This window comes from Ammospiza nelsoni, chromosome 2 (assembly GCF_027579445.1).
Source record: "Ammospiza nelsoni isolate bAmmNel1 chromosome 2, bAmmNel1.pri, whole genome shotgun sequence".
In the NCBI taxonomy this organism is placed as follows: Eukaryota; Metazoa; Chordata; class Aves; order Passeriformes; family Passerellidae; genus Ammospiza; species Ammospiza nelsoni.
The window spans coordinates 115,614,454-115,633,237 of NC_080634.1; the positions used below are offsets into that span (position 1 = coordinate 115,614,454).

At 47.3% G+C, this 18,784-nt stretch overlaps 1 protein-coding gene and 1 long non-coding RNA gene across 3 annotated transcripts in view; one reads left to right on the top strand and one right to left on the bottom strand.

The window, feature by feature from the left end:
* Positions 1–627: 627 nt before the first annotated feature.
* LOC132070059 (uncharacterized) lies at positions 628–2,190 on the bottom strand. Its single transcript, XR_009417867.1, has 2 exons — positions 2,007–2,190; positions 628–1,055 (listed from the first exon to the last, which is right to left on the bottom strand). It is a non-coding gene; the product is annotated as an uncharacterized LOC132070059 (long non-coding RNA).
* A 6,468-nt stretch (positions 2,191–8,658) lies between these two features.
* Positions 8,659–18,784, top strand: part of C2CD2 (C2 calcium dependent domain containing 2) — a 35,505-nt gene continuing 25,379 nt past the window's right edge. Inside the window, exons 1-2 of one of the 2 annotated variants that reach the window (XM_059465849.1) lie at positions 8,659–8,991; positions 10,920–11,018. In XM_059465849.1, coding sequence (XP_059321832.1) covers positions 8,710–8,991; positions 10,920–11,018 — 381 coding nt within the window. In that variant the 5' untranslated portion in view covers positions 8,659–8,709. The remainder of the gene's footprint in view (positions 8,992–10,919; positions 11,019–18,784) is intronic. The other variant, XM_059465848.1, reaches the window with a different exon arrangement.

The following is an 18,784-nucleotide window of genomic DNA, read 5'->3' on the forward strand; positions in this document are numbered from 1 at the left end:
GGTTAAAAGGGCACTCTGAGCTCAGGAGGATTTGGGCCTCTCCTTGAGAATGGGGACAAAGGGCTCGTGGTCTGTCCCTCTGTGGGGTATCCCTGCCCCTCACAGCTTGGGGGAGCTGTGACAAAGGCAAAGAGAGGGTAGAGAGCTGCTCTCTGACCCACTCAGTCTTAAATCCCCAAAGATGTGGCTCTCTCATTCTCCTTTTAGATCAGAACAACTCCACTCTTCCTGCATCCAGGTAACATTGACACACACTCCTCTCCATCACTGTTTCAGCACAGACTGACCTCTGCTAGGATGGTTCACAGAAAATGCTCCAGAGAACAAAAAGCCTGTGTTTGACATAAAACTCAAGAAACAAATCAAAATTATTAAAAGTGACTGATAATGCCATGAGCATTGCACCTGTTCTTGTGGTTATTTTTGCTCTAATTCCAGCTGTCCCCTTCTAAGACAGTTGGTGTGCAAACAGATCCAGCAATGTTTACTTTTCCATTCATAGGATACTTCCATCCATCATTCAATATACAAACACAGGAGCATCCTTACTATTAGACCAATAGGGATAATATTTCTGTTTCCAATCCTGAAATACTCTGGCAATTAAAATGTTCAAGGTGTTGGCTGTAATGAAGCAACGTACACAACTTTTATTTCCCTTCCATTTTGCACGTGTTGAAAGAGTACATTGGAAGTCAGTTTCTGCTGACAAATTTGCTTTAAATTGATAAACCCTTAACAATTTATTTGTTTTGTCGGTCCAGGATCTGGGATGGATTCAGCTCTTCAGTGTCATGATTGTAGTCAGCAGCTTGAGCTGATAGTTGAGGGTTCAGGCTCTCACCCAGCCACGTGCATCTCTCCAGTGAAGTCCACTGGTGTCAAAAACCTGCTGGGATTACTGAAATCCAGGGATGCTTCTGCTGGAAGGAAAAAACCATGCTGGGGCTTGCAGGCTGAAGGAACAAAGGACAACGAGGCACAAGAAGAGGTCAGAGAAAGTCTGGTGACAACAGCAGCAGAGTGTGAGATACAGAGGAGAGCACGCTGTGACCCTGCCAAAAAGAACAGCAAGAAAATCACCAGCCTCTATTGTAAAGGTGTCATTTGTGATTAATATGGCTCTTTTTGGTTCCCATTTATTCCCTTCTTCCCTAAGGAATAAGGTGTTCCTGAGGTGTGACACCTCTAACCCTTTTTGGCTGGCAGAAACTGTATTTATTACTCTTGTCATCCATTAATTTATCCTATAAAGTATATGAAACAGTTTATGGGAAAAAAACCTACCCAAAAGATATTTAATATTTCCTCTACAGTCTTGCACCAGGGGAAGTTTTGGTGCTCTTGGAACAGTCTGAAGACTGCAGATCCTGAGGGCTTCCCCAGATATGACAGCTACAGCTGTGCAATATTTGCTGCTGCTGCTTCTTTACTCATCAATCATCTGAGCAGCCAAATGCCACAAGAAGAAAACTTTGCCTTGTTAACTCACATTGAGGTTATTTGTTTCAGGAGAAATTTGACAGAGGTCTGTAAAGGCATGTAAACAAATTTTTCAAAAGCATGAGGAAAAAAACCTGTAAAAATACCAAATTCTAAGTCTGGACGAGATTCACAGATACTAAAATGACATCTGAAATTGGGTGTATTTTACCAAATATTTACTACAAGGCTTAAGAGAGGGAGAATCACATAGAATCTTTGTTTCATGGAGATGATCCTATAATCTATTCTGTGCCTCTAATGCTGTGTACAGGCATCAAGGAGGAGACAGAAACAAAAGACTGCACCATCACACTCAAAGCATCACACTGAAGGTGAAGCCCTCTCTCCATATATGCAAAAGTCCTTGAATTTTCTTCTCTATCCAGCTGAACTGGAGCATTTTAACTGTTCCTCTGGAGGAAGGCATTATTAGGAATATAGGAAGCCTGTTGGTTTCCTACAAAATTCCTTTTTGTGCTGCTGCTCTCAGTCTAAAACGTGAAGAGTCTTTTGCTACTTACCAAGTCCTTTCTGAAATCCCACATTCCCAAAGCCAGCTGGTGTCAGTGTCCTCAGGCATTGTCTGAGGGGCTCACGGGTGTTTGTCCTGCTCGGGAGAAGCGCTCACTCCTGGCGAGTCCCAGCATCAGCACCTCTGGGGATCCTGGCGCTCTCTGGTGGAGAGAAAAGAACCGGATCCAGCACTGAAAATAAAGGGGAAAAAAAAAAGAAAAAAGAAAAAAGAAAAAAAAATTATTTCACTGAAGTTTTGGTCAATATATTTTTGAAGAGTCATCGTCATAGAAAAAATAATAGTCCCAAAAATTATTTTCCTTTTTTCCATTGCAGTGCCAGGTACATTCCAAGCAAAATGTCTGTTGTTAGCCTTTGTCCCCTTTGCAAAATTGTGAGCACTCTGGAATAGATTAAGTACCAGATATGGAATCACAGAATGGTTTTGGTTGGAAGGGACCTTAAAAACCATCCAGTGCCACCCCTGCCATGGCAGGGACACCTCCCACTGTCCCAAGCTGCTCCCAGCCCCAGTGTCCAACAATTCCAGGGATCCAGGGGCAGCCACAGCTGCTCTGGGCACCCTGTGCCAGGACCTCCCCACCCTCACAGGAAAGAATTTATTCCTAAAATCTAATCTAAACCAGTCTGCTGTCTTTCAGTTTGAAGCCAGATTTTGAGAAAGGTAGAAGTGTGATCCTACAGGGAAAAGCAAAATTGTTAGAATAATGACTCTTCTAAATTATGACACTTCTAAAATTAGTGGGTGGTAAACCCGGTAGGCCATGGTTAATGCAAACATCATGGGACCATTATTTGTTTTCACACATTCTTTTTCCTTGTCTTCTGGTTTTGGGTTAAACCATGACCCCATGAGAGGCTGAATTATTGGTGCATGAAGGGCTTCAAAAGCAAGTATAAGTGTCCAGGGTGAACCAACTTGGGTCAATTCAAATAGAATTGAAATATGGCTCTGCAGCTTTACTCTATATCTTAATACATAATTTAAAATTATGATTGGTCAAAATAAAACATTGTGACCCATTTGCTCTGAAACTGAGCCAATTTGTCAACAATTACATTCATAGTTGTAAATATAGTCATTTTTTCAAGACATATTTAGGACCAGACCTGTATTTTAATAACAAAGCCAATTTCTGATCTGATGAAACACTCAGCTCCTGGCAGTGTGTCTCCTTAAGCAATTAAGAGATGCAGGCATTTGGGCAAAGAAAACTAAATGACCGTAAATGAATTGCACTTTTCCTGCTATGAGGTCATGGTGGACACATTGTTTTTTCTTCTACAGAGACTGGTGTTTGGATAGATCAGATGTCTCCTGATTTTGCAAATGAACTGAAAATAAGAGCAGTTATGTGGAGGTTTAATGATGTCATCACCTCTGAGCTTTTTTTATATGGAGCAAGACTCCTTCATTAAGAAGAGGACGTTCTCTGGAGGACATGAGTTTGGAGGGTTATTCCAGATCAAGAATCAGATGTGTCCCAGCCTCCTCATCCCCACACCAGCTCCAGCTTATAGAAGCTTGCTTGGTGGCACATCCCTGTGCCAGGTGTGGGGGTTTCAGCTGTTGGTTTTTCTGGGTCTGGATTGAAGGCACTTGAGGGTCATTCATGTTTGGACTCAGGTGTTTATTGTTTCTTATCAGTAAAACAGTCTCACTGCTGTGAGTTCTGCAGCTTTTCATTAGAAGGCACAAAATGCCAACAATCTCTTGGTACAAGGGCTTTTAAGACTGAACTATCCAATGAAGAACTGACACCTGGATTATTTTCCCTTTTAACCCAATAACTGATCCCACAGAGCTGCAATGGGGACTTTTCTGCCCAATTACAAAATGCCACCCAAACCCATGGAGAAGGAGGAAGAAGAAGCATGAAGAAGAAATCCAGGACAACACCCTGTGCGCGCCATCTTGCTTCCATCCACAACATACTAAAAACCCCAAACCCTCAATTTCTCACCAAGTGATGCACCTACACTGCTCTCTATAATCTATTTCTCACTTTTGTGGATTCCAGTCTATCTTGAAATCTGGGAAACTTTCTCCATGAATGAGGGTCAGAGTCAGTCCTGCCCTGGGGGTCAGGGCACCCCAGAGCAGACACAGAAAATGTTCCCAGTGCCCTGGGCTTCCACAGCCAGGCTGCTGAGCACCTTCCAAAGAGGCTTCTGGCCATCCCACCTGGCCCTTGCTACATGTCTTTGCACACCCATCACCCTCCTCCTCAAACAGTTGTCACAAAGACTCACAATGGTGACTCAGATGGATGAGATGTGTCCCACGTGCTGAGCCTCACCTAGAAAGGGGCTACAGAAAACAGACTGGAGAGTCCACATGAGAGCAGGACAACACGAGGGACCAGTGTTCTGGCTTTGTGCCTCTCCTGTGCCCCACAACTCCTGAGCAAACCTGCCACAGCCAGCAGGAAGAAGGACAGGGCTGTTACCTGTCTCTGGGAGAAAGGCTGAAAAGCTGCATGTGAAAGGGGAAGTGGTCCCCTCTTCCATGAGGGGACATGCTGAGGGATCACATTTCAGGAATGAAGACTTCCAGGTCAGTGAGGAGTAGGCAGTGGTTCCACCACAGGTTGAGGCTATAAAATCTCAATAAAGGGATATAGCCACCTTGCAGGTAAAGGTGGCATCACACAGAGTCCTGGAATGCTGCAAAAAGCTCTGCTGGCCAAAGTGCAGTTTTGACAAACTAAGTATATTTTACACTGTTGCACTCTCCAGACAAAGCACTGGTATCAAACCTCATGTTAGACTGCATGAATGGCCTCTTATGAACCTTCCTTCTTTCACGTAGAAAACAGACTCTGGAGCACTGAGGCAGACAATCAGTGGGAAAAGTTTGTATTGATTTTATCTCTTTGCAATATATTTGGTTTTGTATTTATTTTAATTTCAGGGACTGAATAGACTTTTTTTTTTTTGTAAATTGTTGTGTTCATAGCTTTAAAAATGAAATTTATTAAATAACTATGATTAAATTTAATAACTATGAATAACTATAAGCCATGATGCTTATTTTTGTAACATGGCACTTGGGGTAATCTCAGACCCAACACTTTCCAGTGCTGGAGTGGTCAGGTAGGCAGTGCTAATCTGAGGCATTTTAAGGTCTCTTCCAACCTTGATGAATCCAGGACTCGGGGATTGCTCCGGGCCAGGTGCAGCAGCTGGGCCTTGGCCTTGTTGAACCTTGTGAGGTTCTTGTGGTCCCACTTGTCAAGCTTGTCCAGGTCCCTGTGCATGGCCTCGTCCTTCCATGGTGTCCCTGCCCTGCTCAGCTTCCTGTCCCCTGTAAATGTGCTGAGGGTGATCTGGATCTGCTGTCTGTGTCATTAGGGAAGCCATGCAAGAGCCCTGGGGCCAAGGCAGAGCCCTGAGGGACACCCCTCATCCCCAGCCCCTTGCCCAGCTGGTCAGAAGAGCAAGCCCTCAGCACTTGGCGGGGCAATGGGTGTGTCAGAGACTGAGAAAGAGCAGGAATCTGACGTGGATCATGAGCTTTCCCAATGGGGAGATGTTAGGAGCTACCAAGAGATCTCTGATGGGAAGAGTCTCTTGAGCAAAAGCTCTCCCAAGGAGATGTCAGTAGCTGTGGAGAGCTCTCCAGCTGGGATGAGGAGAGCAGGAGCTGTCCCAGGGAGAAGCCCTCAGCTACTAAGAATTTTCCAGCTGGGAAGAATGCAAGGAGCAGGGCCTGTCCCAAGGAGCTGTCAGAACCTCCCCACAACTGTCTGACTGGGAGGACTCTGTTGGCCAAGAGCTTTCCAAAGAGGAAGACTCTGCTGGCCAGGAGTTGTTCCAAGGCAACGGTAGCAGACCCTGTGTACAGTCCAGTTGGGACAATGATGGTGACAAAGAGCTTGCTCAGGACAACTGAGAAACATGAGCGATCACAACAATGGGGTCAAGCTCTTGCTGTGGGAGAAGGATGTGACACAAACTGAGCTTCTTTGAGCTCAGTGAGAAGACAGGGAGCAAAGACTGGGAGTTTTTGGAGAAAATGGGCTCCCAGTGCCTGTCCCTCGAGGCCTGGGTTGAGCGTGGGGCAGCCGAGCCGAGCCCCAAGTGCCGCTCTGGGCCTCGCCTCCCCACCTGGCAGCCCAGGGCCTCCTCAGAGCACAGCGGCTTCTCCCGAGGAGCAGGAGGCAGGGACAGAGAGCCCGGTGCCTGCCCAGCTCAGCTGCCCAGGGACCCCAGGCCCTCAGGGAGCAGCCGGCTCCCCCCAAGAAACGCCCATCCCGCCTCAGGCGGGCGCTGCGGGCGCTGCTCCGCGGGCCCTGCCTGAGGGCACAGCCGGACAATCAGTGCCCGCTGCCAGCGCCAGGCCCGGCCCCGCAGGCCCAGAGCCTGCCCGGCGTCCTGAGGGAGCCAATGGGGCCGCCTCTGTCTGGATGTGTCCTCCAGGCCCAGCGATCCCTGGCTGCTTTGCTTCCTCCCAGGGGCATCTCCCCAAGGCCAAAAGTTACGGTGTGGCCAGCCCCAAAGCAGCAGCCACAGGACTGTGGGACTGCACAGCCATCAAGGTCTCTTCCCACCTTGATGATCCTCAGGTGAATCCCAGAGAATCATCAAATTGGGAAGAGACCTTGATGGCTGTGCAGTCCCACAGGCACTCCACACTGCCATGATCACCCCAAAACCACATCCCTAGGTGCCACCACAACACTTCCAGAGATGGCGAATCCACCACCTCCCTGGACAACTTCTTCCAGTACCGACCACTGTGACAGGGAAAACTTGTTCTAATATTTAATCTGAACCTCTCCTGGTGGAATGGAAGGCGGTTTTCTCTCATCCTGAAAGGATCACATGCTGGTCCTGTGGGATTGTGCCTGTGAGGAATGGGCACACACAGGAGGCATTTCTCCAGGGATGTGTCACAGTCCTGCAGTGACAAATGATTCTTCCACAACAGTGAAGATAGAATTTAAGAAACGGTACTAGTAAGAAAAAAGGACCGCAACCTTCCCACTCGCAAAAACAAACAAACAAACCAAAAAACCCCAAGAAAACAAAACCCCAAAAACCAAAAAACAAACAACAAAAAACAGAAAACAAAAACAACAAAAAAGGAGTAAGAATAAGAAAATTATGCAGAACTAATAGTAGTAAACAAGAACAAGAAAAGGAAAAGAATAATAAGTGAACGAGAATGATAAGAAGAAGATAAGGAGAAATAGTAGTAGTAGTAATAATAATAAGAAAATAATAGTAAGAACAAGAAGAAAAATAAATTGTAGCAGTAAATAATAAGAAGAAGAAGATAAGAAGATGAAACAGTTTTAGAAGTAAATAATAGTATCAAATTAAAATAAACACCCACTCAGCCACAGAACGAAGGGAAGGACCTTATGGTCCTCCAGTTCCAAATAGTTATCTTTTGCTCTCTCTCTCTGAGACATCTTGCTTATTTCTTTTACTGCTCTACCTCCCCTTTCTTGTCACATAAGATCCATGTTAAATAAAATCCGTATGTTGTTCTCATATGGCCTCCTTTGCACCTGCATTTGGGCACAGGCCTCTCTCCCTCATGGGTTTGTAACACCTGCTCAGGGTCCCTTCCAGCCGCCAGCATTCCGGGATTCTGTCAGCTCCTCTCTTCCCTCTTCTTCTTGCCTCTGCTTTGAGCTGGGAATGTGCTTGAGAATGTCCAGCAAAGAATCCTTTCCTGTCTGCTCCAGGAGCCCATGTGGCTTTGGGACCTTGTCACCTGCACAGCTCCCTCGAAAGGCAGAACCAGCATCCTGAGAGCCTCGGGAATTCCTCTCTGTGGTCCATGGCACACACTGCAATGGTCTGGAATTCCAGTTTCCAGCAAGGAAAAGATGTTCCTGCCCTTTAAGGCAAACCTCTGAAGGGGCTGCAAGGCAAGTGGAGAAAGATCTTGCAATGACATTGCATGACCAGCTTTCATAACTTAATCAAGCGTTGTTTTAGCACGTGGATTGGGAAAAAAAATCAGGCGAGGGTTTTTGCTTGGGAGTTGCCACAGGTAAAGACAGACAGTATGAAAGAAGCAGAGCAGGCACCTGCCCCATACCCACAACGAACCCTTCTACCCCTGGGAAATGGGGTGTCCCCTCCGCGTCCCCCCTCCCCTCCGAGGTACCGGACACCCACTCCAAGCCCATCTACCCCGGGGACCAGGCTCTTGTCTTAAATTCTTTTACCCCAGGGGCTCCGGGTGCCTGAACTCCGCTACCTTCAGGGGCACAAGGAGCTCACCCCGGCTCCCTTTACTCCAGAGCACCAGGAGCACATCATGAACTCGTCATATCCCCAGGGGCTCATCCCAAACCCCTCTTACCCCGGGAGCACCGGGCGCCCACCCCAAGCCCGTCTCCCCCTTCCGTCCGTGGGCCAACGGGCGCCCACCGCCGCCACGCAGCGGGGCACGGCGGGCCGCGTTCGCCGCCTGGCAACCGCCCCCGCTGGGCAGCAGCCAGAGCCGGCGCCGGGCCGAGCATGCGGCCGGGGCCGGGCCCCTTCTCCACCGCCCTGGGGCGGGGACTGCGCCGTGGGCGGGCGGGGCAGCGCGGCGCGTCCCAGGGCAGCGCCGGTGCCTGCGCCGGCGCCCGCGGGTCGTGCGAGAGCCGTGCGGGGCTGCGGCCGCCGCTCCCCGCCGGGCGCGCCTTGGACCCGTCCGGAGTCGCGGCCCCATTATGGTCAGCCATGGCGTGGCTGCCGGGCGGGCTGGCCGAGCTGCGCTGGGGCGCGCTGGTCGCTCTCTTCGTGGCGGCGCTGGCCACGCTGGCCGTGTACCTGGTGCAGTACGCGCTGCTGGCACTGCGGAGGGGCCGCCCGCCCCCGGCCCCCGCTCCGCCGGTGCAGCGGGACGAGCTGCTGGAGGAGGGCGGCTCGGTGCTGGCGTGGGCGCTGTCGCGGGGCAGCTGGAGGCGGCAGTGGCGGCGGGCCTGGGTGGCGGCGCTCCGAGCCGAGGCAGCGGAGCGGGCGGTGAGTGCCGGGATGCAGGTGATGGATGGAGGGAGGGAAGGGACCGGGGATGGCCGGCGGCGGCTCCCCCGCGCCCGCCGGGACAGGGCCGGCACCTCCCGGCCGCGGGGCATCGCGCCGGGACGCGGCTCCGGGCGCTCCCTGCTGTAGGGACGCCGGGACTTGCTGCAGGGATGTGCCGGGTGTGTGACTGACCCTCCGTCTGTGTTTGAATATTTACACGTGTGCGTTCGGTGGCTGCTTGGCAGGGATTGCAGCAGGGAGCCGGCCGGAGGCGCGGAGTGGGAGCAGGGAAGGATGGGGAGGAAGGAAAGCCCCGACCCCCGCAGCCCCTGTCAGGGGTTCGCTCCGCCGATAACATTGTTCGGGCGTGGGGAGGAGGAAACAATGGAAACTTCCTGGCCTGGGCCTGGGGCCTGTCCTTCGGCAAATAATTCCCAGAGCTGGGCTTCCCCCGCCGTGCCTCAGGCCCTGCTGTGTGTGCTGTAACTCCGGGGGCTGGTGGCTCCGAGCCCGCTGGAAGGCCGATGGGATGCTCAGGTTTGGTCAGGTTGCCTGTACCCGGGTCAGGGAGGATGCACAAAACGCGGTGTTTCTTCCCATGCCAACCTGCCCTTCCTGGAAAAGGCGCAGTGTGGCATCCTGCGCGTTGGTGTGTGTTGGTATGCCCGATGAAGTGAGGAGGTTAGGTGAGGCTGTGGCAAGCTGATTTCCTTGTCCTGAGGACTGAACCCTTGTCGTGTCAGTGCAAAGTGCTGAGGATGAACTCTAGGAAGTGGCATTGGCATGTCAGTGCAAAATGCTGAGGATAAACCCTAGGAAGTGGCATGTCCCCAGCTCTCTGAATTTGCGTGTGTCCCAGACCGAGGAGGTTCCTTCTTACATTTCAGAGAGCAGACTGGGGAAGAAGGAAGAGTGGGGCAACATGTGTGTGTGAAAGATAAGGAATAAAAAATGAACACTTCCCAAGTATCATTGTAAGCTGGGCAGTGGAAAGAAAATATTTTGTGCACCCTTTCAAATTGTGCGATGTGGTTGAGAAAAGAGTGGGTTGTGCTAAGAAATGAAGGTTGGTGGAAGAGAAGGGTCCAGACAGCTTGAGCACAGGTACTGGAACTGAAAGTAACCAGCCACAAGTGACAGCTTCCTGTCCCTGAGCAGAGGTCAAAGCCCCTTGAAGGGACAGGGACGGGCACACCCTCCCTGCCCAGGTGAGAGCTGGAGCCGGGAGTTCAGCGCCTGGCACTGCAGCGTGGTGTTGATCCCGCTGTCAGCCTCCCACAACAATGTCAGCAGCACAAAGCTAATGAAATTCCTGCAAAACAACCCGGGGTGATGAGGGAAGCGGGGCTGAGTGCTCCGTGTGGGCAGCAGGTGAAGAATGCAGTGCTGATGCTTCTGAAAGTATGACCTCAGTGCCCACGGCTGCCTTGCTTGCTGTCTGTGTGAAGACTGAGTGGCTGTCATCACTGTCTGCCTCCACTGATGAGGAGGGCTGGGCAGGGGAAGGTTTCTTTCCTCACCTCTGCAAGATGATATTTGGGGTTTCTTAGTTTTGGCATAGCCTACTGCAGCCCTATTAGTGGGCCAAACCAAACACGCCTTTTCAAACTGCAGTGCTGATAAATCTTTGCTGAAGAACAGCAGTTTTGCTGGACTCTGTTGTTGTTCGTGGACTTGGCTCTGCGCTGTGTACCTTGATATTCTACTACAGGGAAAGATGAGTTATGATTAGGCCCATAGTTATGTCCTAAGTATATGTTTTCAGGCTCTACCCTGTATTATGTAGTGAGGTGTCATGCAATTAATGCATGGAAGTTTTGACATACATTTGCAATTCCAGGAACTTGACTGGCAGTGCAATTTTATCGCTTGTTTTCAAGTGATGGGTTCATCACCTAATGATGCTTCTTTTTTTTTCTTGTTAGGATTCTCAGTTGCTTACATTTGAGGAAGATGACCCAGCAGAGCCACTTGAGCTAGCAGTTAAAGAAGTTACCAGCATTGTAAAGTCAGCTGGAGAGAAGGTAAACTTTGGATTTGTTGCCTTTCAGTGTACTTCAGGTCAGGAAATGTTTTATTAGTGTGAGTGGGAAATTATTTGTCAACAGATCTGTACCCTTGACCTGTGTTTGTCGAGGCAGGTAAGAGGCTGCCTCTCTAAAGAACCTGCATTGATTCACTTCTTTTGCATGCTGTGAGCAGGATGTGCTCCAGGGCTTCCACCAAATGCACAATAACCAGGGTTATGCCAAGTTTGTAGCTACACCCTCAGTGAGCTCACGGAGCAGCCCTCTCCTCCTGAGAATGTTCCCCCATCCCATTGCTGAAGTGTGCAGTGGGAACTGCATTGAGAAGAAGGAAATTTCTCTCCTGGCACTGGCAAACATCTTTGTCTCCTCTTGCTGTTTGTGTGGCTGATGACAGGTTTGCTTCCTATGTGGAGCTGAGTAGGATCAATGGAACAGGTGCAGAGTCCTGAGGGTGAGGTCTTCACTCTGCTGGTCCTTGTATTCAGTGAGGAGCAAGTGATTTCTTTCTTTCCTCCTCTCCCATTGCAAATACTAGGAGGTGGTTCAGTGCCTGTGAAATTAAAATAAGGCAAAACATGGCTCTTGGAACAGTAAAAATGCTTTAAAAGGGAAAAAAACCCCTATGTATGTTTATTAGCAATGATAGCTCCTGCATTTTTGTCCTAGTGACTGGTTACATTAGGCACCTGCATCAAATTAGCGTAGTGCTTTTCTTTTAGTTTTGCTTTGTTATTTTGCTTTGCTCATCTGATTTAGATGCTAAGCAGCTCTACTATGATTCCTTAGAAAACTATGCATGCTTATCTGCCTGATACACAGCTTAGAGGCACACCCTGACTGGTGGCAGCTGGGGATTGTTAACATGTAAAGCTGTTTGTGTACTTATTTTCTCCCTTTTTAAATTTTTTTTTAGTACCCTGAAATAAATGGATAATAAAATCCCTGCCCCAGCAGTGGGGCTGGAGAGACTGGACTTGGTAAGGCTGTAGGGTTGGGCACAAGTGTTACTCTGTGCCCCTGGAAGATGCCAGGATGGGAGATTTTAAGGAGAGGGCATTGCTAGGTCTGAAGTTGATGTGCTGTGTCATGTGTGAAGCCAGGACCCCAGGGAGAGCTGCTGCAAATAACAGCACAAAAAACTGCTGTCTTGCAGTGCAGTGTCTAAAATGTTGCTGGAAGGGACAGGCAGGGCTGGGTTGAGCCATTCCAGCATCTTAATGGAGGTGTTACACTGCAGACAGAAATCTGATGTGCTTTCAAAACAGCTTAGACTAATAGAAGCACATTTTAAAATGTATTGGAGTAAAAAAGGTTTGTTTTTATACACTGGGTTCTTCTGAACACTGCCAAAACCCATTTCAGTAGTCTTGTGCACAGCTGCTGGAAAAAGTTCTCTGAATCATTCTTATTCCTTCACTTAAGGTACAACCTGAATATTTATTTGAATTACAGGGTATAATAACCTTAGAGTGGCAATCTGGTAGCTACTTTTCCTTTTTCTTTAAATGCATTCCTTTCTCTAAACACCTCAGGAGTTCTCTTATATGATAATTGTGTCTTGTATTTCCTGAGGTAATACCAAGGCTGTGTTTTTTTTTTTTTTAAGTTTTCTTTTTTTCCCCCCCATCCTCTTCAAACTCTCAATGTTTGCATGTGAAATCAAAATCTCTCTCTGCAGCTTGCCCAAACTCAAAGTTACAGACATGGCTGGAATGCTGCTGCTTCTCCGCTTGGCCCAAGCTGTGGTGATAGGAACAGAGCTGCTCTGTGGCTGGAGGTTACACCACACTGCCCCTTGATAAAGCCTTATTTATGTGTTGCCTTCACCCCAATTTTGGGCCAGAGCCTAAATATATAGAATGAAGTGGCCTGTTTTCATTGTGTGGTATTGGTTGTTTTGTTTTAATAAAGTAAACATTAGAAATATTCTTGGTCTTAGCTTTTTCTGCCAGCCTTTCCATTAGTGCAGTCTATTTCCAGAGGACTTGAACTTCACAACAGAAACAGCAACAAAAAAGGCAATGAAAAAGAGGATTCTCTTGCTGGGGACTTGGCACAGAGGGTTTGGATGGAGCAGGCTGTGACAGAAGTCTCCCTTTTTTTCTGCTTCACACTCAAATGGAATGGGGTAAAATTCCTCCAGAGTGCCATTCCTTTAATGTCACTGCTGCACTCCTGACTAGGACCATTCCTGGTGTTTATTTCTGATTATTTTTAGTGGAGTGAACTATCCTGACTGTGATGTACAGTTCCTGTTGTCTTTTAACTCCCCATTTTGCTTCAAAAGCCATCCCAGATCTTTGCTGCTTTAATGACTGGGGTTTTTTTACAAGCCTAGATGGAATTATAGCCCATGGAGATTTTTTCCTTGGCTTTTTTTAGTTTTTGCACTAATATAATCCTTTCTTCTTAATATGTTTACTCTTCTTTCATGGTGCTTGCTGTCAGTAAATGTATTATGAAGGGATTATATTTCCTTCCAGCTTTTGTTTAGCTTGCCTGCATAAGTTGCTCCTTAAATCTCCTTTTACAATGCTGTCCTGTCTCCTGAGTCTCTCCTGTGCACCCATTCTCAGCAGCAGCTCCAATTAAATCCATGTTTTTGAGCTTGATGGCTGAAGGGCCACACAGCCCTACGGGTAAAGTCTCACAATGCACGGAGGCAGCTTCTTTTTGGCTCTGGAAGTTCTTTCCTGAGGGGTTTTGGGCTCCAATCTGCCTTTCCTGTGGCTGCTTCACGCTATGAGTGCCTTGCTGCATCAAGGTCTCTCTCCCTGTGGTGCTGTCCTGATAATAAACTGTCCTTTGTGTGAGCAGGAGTTAATTCTTACACACACACATTCTCTGTATTTTGTGTTGCATTCCTCTCCTGCTTTTCAAGGTCTTTCAGCTTTCTTGTGTGTTGACCTAATCTTCATTTATGTTGCTGATTCCCAGCTTGCTTTCCTGAGCATCACATTTTCTTTCAGGTATCTCCTGAGGTATTTTGGACTTTTAACTGTGGGATAGGTTTGGTGCCTGAAAGAATCTTTGGTGACCTGTTTGCAGCTTTCACCTCCCTGCTCACTGTGCTGTCCTCTCCCTTTCAAACATCCCTTAATGGGGGAGTGATGGAGTAAAAGCTTAATTGTTAGTGGGGTGAGCCTACAGAAGTAAACAAGACAACATAATGATCTAACCTTCTTCAGAGCTGAGTGCCTGGGAGGGGAGGACATCCTGATGGGAGTTTGTTTGCTTCACTGGAAGTGATCCTGTGTAGGAAAAAAACCATAACAAAAGCAAAACCAAAACCAAACAAAACAAAACAAAAACAAAACAAAAAACCAACCCCTCCCCCACAAAAAAACCGACCAACCAAAAAGAAAACAAAATCCAAAACCAAAAAACCTAAGCTTTTTTCCTTTTTAAAAAAATAAAAAATAATTTTGTCACTCCATCAACAAAAAACACATTCCTACAATCCTGAGTTTGGCTCTGTCTTCCAGCTGCTGCTGCAGATGTGTGTGAGCCTCCTTCAGGCTTGTGCCACATCTGCCAGCTTGGCACAGGGGTCAGGGAAGCCTGAGCACCCCAAACTGGCTCTGTAAGTGAATTACTGTCCAAGCTACCACAGCACAAACTGGCAAACCTCTCTGGGCTTTTCTGTCTCCTCTTGGTCTCTGTGTCTTCACTGTGCTGTGTCTCAGATGGTTTGGAAAGGTTTGCATGATAGTGAGGCCAAATTAGCAATTCTAGTTCTGGTATTGATTTATATTCCCCTTTCTGAAATGTAAGTGCTGCTTCTGTCTTTGCACTGTTTGATGTTCATTTGAATTTATTAGGTGGATTGAAAATCCTTCCTGTCCTGTCTCCTTGTACTCTCTGCTTGTTTATTTCATTCCCTCACTCGCCATTTTTTTCCACCTATTTGAATTTGAATGTGTTGATCTCAAAGGAGTGGATAAATTCACATGTTCCATCAACTTCTGCTTTGTTTCTGTTGCTGACATGGAAACTCTCTCTCCTGCACTGAGTCCATCCCTCACCCTGCCTTCACTGTGCTGTTTACCACCATTTGGAAAACTGGTCTGAGGTTTTCACTGTATTTAAAGGCAAATTCAGTTTGATACTGGCTCCTAAAAATCCACACCTGCCTGGGTTAGACATTGCATTTGTCATCTCCCCTTCATTTGCCCTGGCCACTTGGTCAATTGTTTGGGTAAAGGAGTGGAGAAGGGAAAAACCCCAGAAGAAATGAAGGAATTGGCTCTGGTAACCAAGAAGATAATGCAATTCTTCTGAACCGCTGAGTGCTAATGACTGTCAAAAGGCAGAAGTTTTTTACTTGAAAAATATTCTTGTGGTGAGGTTTTCAGCTGAGCACACAAACTGTCTGTGTGGCCATTGACAAGATAAGTTTTTCATGCCAAAAAGAAAAGCCTTTTCATAGTAAAACCCTGTGAGACAGAGGGGAAACTGTGAGGGTCCTAAATCTTAGAGTGAGATCAAGGCAACTTTCACCGTGTGGCTGCCTCATGGTTAATTCTGATTCTCTTGTGAAAATGTTAAATATTTGTATTACTTGCATACTACTGAGTAACCTCGAGTAACCTGCTCTTTCTGGAAGTAAATACCAAGTGCAGTAAAAAGAATTTCCTTCTAGAAAACAAACAGAAAAGGCAATCAAGGCCTGTTCTGCTGGGGGTTTTACAAACACTTGTGGTGTGGTCAGGGCCTGGGGAAGGTGAGGGAAATGTTCCCCATCAGGGCTGTCAGAACTTCCCCCTGAAGTCACAGCCAGGGGGGGAACCTGCTGCTGCACTTGGGGAGGGAGGAGTAAAGAAAAGGGAACGTGTAATGCACAAATTAATGGGGTGCCAGTGCCAAAATTGAAACCTCAAGGCAAGAAGGCACTGTGTGTGAGGAGCAGGGGCACCATGGTGCTTCTTGAGATTTTTCCTTCCTTTTTTCAGGAAGGAAAAAACTGAGCATTTTGAAGCCTGTCCAGAGGAACTGCAAAGAGAAAAATTCTGGATATAGAGGGGGAGGGCATAGCAGGGAAAGGGTTTTAATAGCTTTGAGTGCACAAGTTTGGACACTTGACTTTCTCAGAAAAATAGTCTTGCTCAACCCACAATGCTTTTTCAGTCTCCTTTGTTCCTGTTTCTTATCTGGAAGAGAATTGCTTTTAGGATAATTGTACTCGGAGTTTTAGATATGTGTGAGCAGGTTGTGTCACAGCATCTGCAGCTCAGTGGGGCTGAGTGCCAGCATTTTCCATGTGGGGAACTGAGCCCAGCCAGGTGTGGGAGTTTTGGCCACTGCAGCTCATCCCATGATGAAGATGTCAGGGCAGGGATGGAGAGGAGAGGCTGGAAACAGCAGGAATAACAGGAGTGCCTTCCTGGCAGTGGGGATTAAGTACCAGCTGTGCATGGGGAGGGATGGCAGAGGACTGAGGAGGAGTAGGGACACAAAGGTACCTGAGGAAGGGCAGGGAACTCCTTCCATGGAGAGAAGGGTGTTTGTGCCAAGGGAGGTGCTGGAGGGAGGAAATACCTTGAATTGGTTTATTTGTGCTGCTAATTCACCTCACTCTGTTTCTGCTGATTTAGGAGATGTGCCTTGCCCAGAGGTAGGATCACAAGAGGGAGCTGGGGGGTGACCCCTCTGGGAGCTCAGAATCAGCTCCTTCCAGCTGCTGTGCAGGGCTTGGTTTTTAAAGAACAGTTTGTTATGAAAGTGACAGGTTTTCTAGACTCAAAAACACAAAGGGTTGATAACTGGAGGTGTCTCTGGTGAGGGGAGTGGGAGAGACAACAAGGAATATAAATGAAATTAAAGAACTCTCTTCCTATCAGTCCAGGTTCCTCTGTTCTCTTGTGATCGCCTATCCCTCTTTCTCCCCCTGCCAGCCAGAAATGGCTGCTTTGCCTGGCCCTCCCTTCTGCAGCTCTTCATCTGTGCAGAGAAAATGAATTTGAAGAAGCAGGTTGGAACAAGGCAGGCGGAAAAGGAGCAGAGCACGGGAAGCTTCAGCGTTTTTCTTTGTGTGCCTGCCATGGGGGAAGTGGCCTACATATTTCTGCTTGGGTCTATCAAAATCACCTGCTACACTTCTAAAGGAATGTCACTCAGCAAGGGAAGCAGCAGTTGCAGTCTCTTTAATCACCTTTTCACCACTTGTGGCAGCATCGGAGATGAAAACAAAGCTGCTTTCTCTTCAAATTCTAGCCCAGAATTCTGCTTCTCTCAGTATTCTGACTCCATCATCCATCCTGCTCCCAGAACAAAGGGATCCACCTGACATAAATACGTATTATTTTCCATTTACAAACATGGAACCACTCCTTTTGATGATTGGATTAAAAGTTGACAGGTGGCTGTATGTGGGTGCCACAGTTTTTTTAGTAAAAGTGAGGGCAGAAGGGGAGTAGGGCTTAGTAGATGTCATTGGCAGGAAATAAATTAATCAAGGAGACTAAAAGTCCAAGCTTCACTGGTTTGGGCTTTGAAATGGAAGGTAAAAATACATTTTAAAAACTGATTTAGCATCTCTTGACAAAACACAGAAAGAAGAATGAAAGTTCTTCCACCTGCAGTGTCTGTTTCCATCCTTTACTTGGAATTAAACATGATTTAAGAAATAAGTGATACATGAACTCATTTGTCAACTCTCTGGCCACACTTTTATTTCTTTTAAAAACATTAATCAACCACGTACCTGGCAACCTTGGCTCTTGGACATCCAGAAATTCCAGATGAATAGCTCTGCATTGCATGTACAGCAAGTCCAACTTGTTCTGAATGCATTGAACTTCCTATAAATGTGTGGAAAAAACATGTATGGATGATAAAACACTGCATTTAGGATATGGAAGTTTTTGCATCAAACCTGTCCTTTTTCCTCAAAAAAGAGGGAAGAACCTTTTCCTTTTTGAAGTCTTTAAAGAGTCACCCTGTCAATCTTTGAATGAAAGGAATGATTCTGTGTTTCAGCTCAGCTACAAGTAAAACAAGCAGCTGGAAGTAGCTGGGCTCTTTGTTCTTGTTAGCTATTAAAAATCCTTTCTGTTTTACCATAATCCTGGGTGTTGGTGTTTGTATGGGATTAAGGTCAGAAGTCACTTCTGAAGGAATCTGGACTTTGGGAAAGAGGAGAGGTGAGGAAAACTCATTTGTCCACTTCTACACTATAATTTGCAAAGATATAACCTGAAAAGGCAAATCTATTGCTTGGGGTGTGGTTGGGATTTCTATTTGTCATATCCACCTCCCCACCCCCTGCTCCTTTGTAATTAAGTCTCTACCTTAATGGATGTGCTCAGGACCTTGATAAAGCCCTGGCCATCCTTAAAATGTACCCCAGAGAGCCCAGGGAGATGAAATGTATTTAAGGAGAGACAGATAAGGATCTTCCAGGAGTTACATGATTCCTCTCAAAGCTTTCAGCTTCAATTCCAGTGCCCATAATTGGAGCAGTAAGTGCACAAACACAATTTAATAGCAGCATGCAGAGTTTTTGTCAGACAAACCTTGCAGGGAATTATTTGTCTGTGCATTGCATTGACCTGGTTCCCTGTGCCTGAGTCAGTGTGAGGAGAGCCCAGCTGTCCTTCCCACAGTGGAGCTGTGGGGACAGTAACCACAGAGGGACAGTGGCAAGCAGCTCTCCTGCACCACCAGCACATCTGTTTGCAAAACAAACATGCCTCTGTGGTGCGATGAATAATTCCTGACTTCCACCCCATGGGCTTCCCTGTGCTGCCAGGAACCCTCCA